Below are 7,832 nucleotides of genomic sequence, written 5' to 3'. Positions count from 1 at the left end.
CTCATCGAACTAAGAGCTGTGTAGGTGACGCAACACTCTTAACCTTTTCTTCTCATCATGTTAATAACTAAAACATGGCAAAAAAACTTTTAATCTGGACCATTCTGAAATCCAACAACTCGCTATCATTGATTTGTTCATTCTTAAATGCACATAAACTGTGGATAAAGGAGCTAAAATTTTAATTTGAGAGCTGGCTAAATTAACAAACAAATCTCAAGAAAATATAGGTCACTGAATGCTCTGTTCAAACAAATTTTAGGATTGGACAGCTAAGTAAGAAAAAGCTGATGATTGATCAACGCAAAATTCACCAAAGTTCACCAAAAACGGTTTGGCAATAATTGAATTTCAAACTCTTCTTATTTTCTTAATTTGAGAGCCAAGAAAGGCATGGCTAATTTTCAAGAGCCCTGGGAAGGATGTGGTTTCTAGGAGGTTATGTTACGGAGAGGCACATGAGACGTTGACTAAGTCCTAACAAGAGAAGAACGGGGGAATTAGTAGAGAGGGAGGTAAGGCCAAGACACTTGACTACAGTTTTTACTCGAGACCGGCCATGCGATTCCGAAAAGCAGGAAGAGGGTAGAGCGTTCCAAACTTTACAAGAACTAAGGAGGAAGGATGAGTTGTGGGACAGAGTTTTTTGAATGAAATGTGTTGGCATCTTTGCTTTTACTAAATCGCACTGGACACTGTAAAATGCCTACCATATACTTTGAAGATCTGACTCGATGTTCCACAAGAACTCAAGTCGGAACTGCATGCCTCCACTATTTCTGGCTTACAGTACAAGGGCTACCGCGCAGAATTTCAAAATGAGCAAAAAATTGCTACATTGTGAATTGAATTAAAATATTGACTGGTACATAAGTCAGGCTTCGATCTTGACCAATGCACTCAATGCATGTATGCAATTTCTGAAGACTATGATCTCAAAAGACAGCTGTCTACTACTGGTAGTAAGGAGGTCATTTCAGACTCGCAATGTACGTGTACGCAGTGAAGTTACTTGATAATTAGCCAGCAAGGTCTGTAATTGCCACATGTAGCAGCATCATATGCAGTTCACTTCTTTCATTCAATGGTAATAGAAACAAAAATGGATACTACTGGACCAATAGTAATGCTGCACCTATGTATGCGCAACGTCAAACTTAGCCTGAGAGCCAAGCAAAGTTTGCAGACAGGAAGGCTAACGAACGAATGAAGAAACCAAAATCAAGTGCGTTTTTATCTAATCTAAGATCATAATTCACACGGGGCTAGCTTACAATTGAAATAAATAGCAGTTGTTTGATACTCGACATAATCTACAACTATATTGTTAGAATGCACAAATTAGTTCTGAAACCACATGACTGGTTGGTCTGTAATAAGATTTCGTATTCTAAAATATGGACAAACACAACTGAACTGTCTCTATCTAAATAAATTGCTCATTTTCCTACCGTATTTCCCTAATTTCTATCCAGAAGTTTACTAGTTTTTAAATCCAAGGGATATTATATCCCGCATTGAATCACTGGCTTGGGAGAGGGGAAAAATAGAGATAGGTACGTACAATTTTCAGTAATAATGCAACCGGGTAAAAAGCCGATATTCCAAGGAAGGGAATACTAAATAGCGTATGAAACACTGAATCTGTTTTTATTTTAAAAGAGCTTTTAAAGATCATCTTCAGAACTGGGTACACGTAAACACGACCTCTTGGTATAGCAGCACTTTCGCTAATAGATTAGTTAGTTTACATTTCAACTGACAACTATTGTACTATATTTGATTGTATCAAGATAAAATAATAGGAATAAAACAATTGTTCTCTTATTTTATCTTGATTGTATTAATACTAAAAGAGTATTACGTATTAATCTTAAAAATGAAAAACTGAAACATTGGGTTTCGCAACCAAACAATATTAAATTAGAGACCATTAGAGGCTGATTGTTCGAAGATAAAACGCTGAGCTTCACGGAGAAAAAATAAATTTAAATTGAATAAAATTCAGAAAAAGGAAATGGATTTACACACTTAATATCTACGCACGATTACCAAATAATAAATTTGGGCTATAAACCAAATTAGCAAATTCTACTTTGAATAATATTTTATTTAAGCTTGTAGCATACCCAACACCGTTAATTTCCATTGATTTAATTTAAAAATGAATTACAAGATCGCTCCAGCAAATGGCTGATTAACTTCGTCAAGTGAATTAGGGTGTCAGAGATATAAGAATGGAGGATTTGCGGAAGAAAAAGCAAAAGATTTTCTGCAGAAGCAAACAGGATTTCTTCAGAATTAAGCAAAAAGAGATTTTTGCGTCTGGTGTGACCCAAAGTTGACAATAAACTATCATACCAGTTTAATGCTAACATACAGATGTCTTGCGGAGCCAATACCGAGGCAGTGACTGCAGACGTTAAATGAAGTGGAAGACTGTCTCTTCTTTCATGACCTGAATTTGTTTTTGTAGCGTTCATCCAATCACGTTATCTACACGTTGTTCTACTTTAGAATGTTTTTATAACATTCCAGGATCTTTTTCTAAAAGAATCATAGCAATGGTCCCATGAACAGTAAAAAGATGATCACTAAAGATGAAGTCTAGAAGATGGTCTTATGAGGGGCAACGTCTCGTTATCAGCATACCAGCACTGGTCCTTGGTGCAAACAGAGAGGTTAAAAAGCACCTGCAGCAAGTAATAAAGGTCATGTTGATAGAATAGAACGATCGGATTGGCTAATGTACAGTTCGCAAGAAGGCCAGTTAACGCACTCCATACTTCACAATCAAAGAAGGAAGCTACGAGACTGGCAAAACTGAGCGTGTTTGGACCAGCCGATACTTAACCACATCAATAATTAAATAAATATTTTCGAATGATTATTTCTCTACGCTTATTATACTGTTTACTACTTATCAGATTTTGATTGATATCAATTTTAGACACCGTCGCTATCTTCATCCAGCAGGCCTCTCAGATCTCCCTGCCGCCATGGCTTTTCTTGTTTCTTTTTTGACACGCGTAGCATGACAACAAGAAATATATTCATTAACAGACTGCATCCTAGAACAGCTGTCAGTGATATGAACCAAATACCTCCAAGGCTGCAAGTGAATAAAGATCTGCAAATTAAGGGTAGTAAGCTTTGCGTTGATTCAACAGGTTAGCAGAAATTTGCGATTCGGAATACAACTAACACCTTCATTAAACAGAGAATTGTGGGGCGAGGCTAACTGTCTAGTGTAGCTGCTTATAAAGAAGTGAAAATTATCCAAAAATCACTTTGCAAGGGAACGATTGCATCTTTTGTCGTCTTTCCAAGAGTTTAATCTTCATAGGTAAAAATTGTTAAATTTTCTTGTGTCCAGAGACTCACTTAAATTCAAATTATTTTGATTTCAATATTCCTATAACATTAGTACTCAGGTTTTATTGGGCTGATAGAAGATAAAAGAATAAAAAATGGTGAAAAAAATCAAAATACTTTTCATTTATATAAACTTTTTCAGATAACAAGCATATTTGCCAAAAGTTTCAAAAGGAGACAAATGGGAAGGGACTGAAATAGATTCTTTAGAAGATTGTTAAAAAAGAACTGATTGTTTACAATTATTGCTCTTATACAATTTGGCATAATTGCTGTAGTTAATTAAATTACCAGGATAATTAAAAAAAACCAAATGTATGTACCATGTTACATGGAATTACAAGCGTGATAAGTATTCAACGACTCACAGAGAAACGTTAACATTTTTTTGATATATTGATATTGAAAAGCACATCAAGAAAAAAATGTTTGAATTGACCCAAAATCGCTCCAAGTAATATTCCATAAAATCAACAGAGGGCAATACTTGAGCTTCTTACAAGATGATTCTGTTAAAGATGAGCAAAGTAAAAATATATCTAACATACTATTCATGATATCCCGCAGGCCTGTTGAAACCGGGGGGCTGGGGTAGGGGGGCTGGAGCCCCCACAATAGCTGTCAAACTGTAGTATGTTTCCTTTTTAACAGTGTACTGGATGACAAGGAATACAATGGGCAGCCCCCCCCTCCCCCCGATATGAATTTCATCCCAACAGAACTGTTCAGGAATTTAGCTAGTTACCATGGCAATGAGAACAAGGTGTTCAATTGTTTTGCCTATTTAAAATGGTTCCCTATGGGTTTGATCATAGCTTGGTCATCAAAGTAATAATTCATTCTCTATCAAATATCTTTAAAACTAATTTCTGTCCACTAGCACTCTAAGGTTCCCATCATCACTAGTTGGCTGACAAGTTACCAAAAAACTAGAATGAATTGAAATTGGTGAGCGTAATTCATACCTTTCCTTGAATATAACATTTTTACTGGTTTCGTCTTTCTTTGAGCCATCAACATTACTGATGATACGTTTTCCTTGACAAAAGAGGTTATCAAAGATCCCATTATAGATGAATCACATAAATATCACAACAGAACGTCTTCAATTAGCAAAATGAACATAAAAGTAATCCCTGTCTACATCATATGTTATACAAAACATTTGAAATTGTTCTTAGCACAACAAGTTATAATACCAAAACCCTCTAGTAAGCAATGCCATTGCCAGAGATGTCTGCCATTACTCTAGACTCTCAAGAGTAATTCAAACTTTGATGCCAAGGAATTACTAAGAGGTAACTTGGCAATCTATTAGTCTTAAAACTATTAGACAAAACAACTATCCTTAAAAAAGGGGGACCTACAAGGCGTTGCTTAGAATTAAAACTAAAAAGCCTGAAAGAACTGCATTGCAGACACTACCTTACACAATGCTCTTAGTCTTTCTGCTATATTAGCCACACATTCAGTCATCAGTTTTCAAGATTTATTCCAGAAAAAACATTTTTTTTATCTTTTGATTATATAGACCTGTATTTTAAGCTGTTAGAAACTCTCACTGTTGTGAAAAGTTCTGTTTACAGGAACCTCCTTACATCATAGCCCAATGGCTGTGTTTTGGCTTTCAAAGTCAAGCATTTTGCAACATCTGAGTTACAATAAATAATGCAAAGCTCTTTTAAAACATTCTTTGATACAATATTATTCATAATATAAGGAGACTTAATGTGATTAATACAAAACTTACCATTTTGCTGGTGCAAATTTTCCTCACTTACATTGGAAGGCCTAGAATGGTTACAATGACACACTCCATTGATGCATTGGCCTCTGGTCCCAGAGCAAACACAGTTCCCACATACAGAATTATGTATACAAATGATAGTTGAGACCTTCCTTTCACATGAATAATCTTTCTCGCTAAAAAGAGTTTAGAGAATTTGTCAAAGTCAAAAATAAAATGTTTCTTCTTAAGGAATATGCTTTAAATTTATACAGTCTGTCAATTTTCAACATAAATATTCAAAGGATTTTTTCTGTGAATTTAATTTCTCGGATAAGACATCCATATTTTAATACCTAGATCTTTTACAAAATAAACAGACTTCTAGTTTCTATTCCATTTGCAAATCTACTGTTTGCACTATTCCTCTCTTCAAAAAGCTTGCAAACAAACATATAATTGATTTCAACACAAAGATTTTTGAGCTTTGACAAGAAATTCGCATTGGAAATCCTATTTGTTTTCTTTCCAAAGAAAGTTGAACCCAACTGTTAAACTATAAAATCTTGTCATGAAATGGTCACAGAACTGTGGGAGGCTGGGGGCTTCTGTCAGTAGAACTTGAAATACCCTATAAAGCTATTCAATTTAAACTTTTTTATGCTTACCACATATCTGAAGGGTAGTTTATAACTGTTCCATTAACAACAAATGTGGCTGATCCTCCTCCATCCAGGTTTATAGCATTAACTGCTCCATGCTCTTTTAGAATCCGTGCAAGCTCCAACAGGTTGACTCTAGAAGAGTAGCAATCCTTATCATGACTATGCTGTTTACTTAATCAGATAGGGAAGCTAAATTGTAATCTTCATCCACCAATCATAAAATTGTTTCAGGGATTTTCGACTGAGTTTAAAATAGCATTCATATTATATACAATCAGCAATCAAAATTTGCCTAATAGAAATTCAAACAGTTTTCTGTTTGATCATAAAATGATAAACAATTAATCACTTTCTGGACAGAAACACTGGTTCTATCTCTGAAAAGCAAAAACTCACCCTTGTTTATCAGTTTTCCCATCAACAGTAATAAGAATGATTCTTCCATCTTTGTCATGGCCTATTGCTGACCTTGCAGAGACAACATTGAAAAACCTTTCTATTGTACCAGTTTCTTCTGTATCTGCACATTCTGCCTTTTTGCTCTCATTAATATATATTTTACCATTTCTAATAAGCCAACCAACACCAGAAACGAGTTGCACAAAAGGGTTATTTTTTTCAGTAACATCATCATCTGACAAATAACCCACAACTAGTTCCCCATTTTTTCGAATTCCAAAGTTAGCATTTTGGACACCATTTGAATCATGTATCATGTGACCATTGGACACAATATTTCCTAAACACCCTGCAGTGTGTGTATTAAAAAATCCAGCATTTATTGCAATTGTGCATTTAGCATGCTTTGCTGTATTTGAAACTGTTTCTCTGATACCAGACCATTGGCTGCAAGTTGCTTTAGATCCTGGATACAATACTGAAAAAGTTTTTGCGGGATTGTTTATCAGTGCTATATGTCCGTGTACGTATTTCTTCTTGATAACAAATGTGTCCTGCCTTGATTCGATTTTATGAGTCAAATACTTTAAATATTCAACAGAGTTTTCCTTACTTGTATTATAACTTCTGTAAGTCTCAAAAGTCTTGTTACCGTGAATTATATGTTGGCATTCCCTTACGTATCTGTGGTTTCTCTTCGTATCATCATGTGACTTCTGGTAGGGCAGCAAAACATCCTCTATAATACTGAAGCATCTATGCTGACAGAAATAAAGAATGAATGCAATTCGCCACAGAAAAGCAGTGAGATTCATATTTCCTTGTTTGAAAAGCAATTTCAATTTGCTGTCAGAGTTCAGGTAGGCAGAAGTTGCTTAGTTAAATTTTCGATATGCGACGCTGGCCATCCCCATTGTAAATCAAGGCACAAAACAGCAACGATTCAACAATGAACAATTTTCTTGACACCTTCAGCCTGTTAAAACCCGTTCTCAAGAAAATAACTATGCAAACATCAACATGTTAAACATTAATTTTCCGATCTCTACCAAAATCAGAAGATCGGAAAACATCTGGCTGCTTTTATGCAGGTCTGCAGCCATATACGTTTTGCCTCGTTCTGAGAAACAAACCCATACATGTCAACATTGGTTTCAGTGTTCGCTTGAGTACCGAATAATCGCCCCCCCCCCCCCCCTTGAATATCCCAGACTCAGTGGCCCTGTTTACCGTCATTACCCAACGTCTAAAAAGAGAAAGGGCAAACAAGCTTAACTTTTTGGATAATCAGGATGTTCAATACTTACAATTAAAATTTTTGAAAACTGTCAAACCTGTCCTTTCCGATAAAGGTCGATCTAATTAAAAAATTATCCTTATCGATAATCATACGATAACTCCCAAAGATAAGGAAGTTGCAGAAATTACCCTTACCAATAATAATCATACGATATACTCCAAAGATAAGGAAGTTCCAGAACCATGAATGATTATTTTATATTTATCACTGACTGACTTATTGGGTCTTTACGGAGAACAAGGAGAGTACCATACGCACAGAAGGTGTGTTAGATCCTATAGAAAGGTAAAAAGGGCTATAACAAAATATTTAAAACACCAAAGCACAAAGAAAATTCGTTGTTTTGTTTGAAACAATGATTTATTTA

At 35.3% G+C, this 7,832-nt stretch overlaps 1 protein-coding gene across 1 annotated transcript; it reads right to left on the bottom strand.

Moving 5' to 3' along the window:
- Positions 1 to 1,221: 1,221 nt before the first annotated feature.
- Positions 1,222 to 7,327, bottom strand: LOC135684622 (N-acetylglucosamine-1-phosphodiester alpha-N-acetylglucosaminidase). The gene is made up of 5 exons (XM_089115833.1): positions 6,163 to 7,327; positions 5,770 to 5,898; positions 5,126 to 5,298; positions 4,341 to 4,413; positions 1,222 to 3,112 (listed from the first exon to the last, which is right to left on the bottom strand). The coding sequence occupies exons 1-5, from the start codon at positions 6,978 to 6,980 to the stop codon at positions 2,947 to 2,949; spliced, it is 1,359 nt and encodes a 452-aa protein (XP_088971959.1). The 5' UTR covers positions 6,981 to 7,327; the 3' UTR covers positions 1,222 to 2,946.
- Positions 7,328 to 7,832: the final 505 nt, after the last annotated feature.

Source organism: Rhopilema esculentum, unplaced genomic scaffold (genome assembly GCF_057945365.1).
Source record: "Rhopilema esculentum isolate cy_ngs unplaced genomic scaffold, ASM5794536v1 HiC_scaffold_37, whole genome shotgun sequence".
NCBI lineage: Eukaryota > Metazoa > Cnidaria > Scyphozoa > Rhizostomeae > Rhizostomatidae > Rhopilema > Rhopilema esculentum.
This window is presented reverse-complemented; position numbering and strand designations above follow the sequence as displayed.

Bases quoted from the DNA above. Each gene is read 5' to 3' on its own strand.
- LOC135684622 (XM_089115833.1), bottom strand. From the start codon at position 6,980: ATGAATCTCACTGCTTTTCTGTGGCGAATTGCATTCATTCTTTATTTC. The intron at 5,899-6,162 runs GTGAGTTTTTGC...CTACTCTTCTAG, and splicing joins GGGAAAACTGATAAACAAGG to AGTCAACCTGTTGGAGCTTG. The intron at 3,113-4,340 runs GTATGAATTACG...ATTCACTTGCAG, and splicing joins AATGTTATATTCAAGGAAAG to CCTTGGAGGTATTTGGTTCA.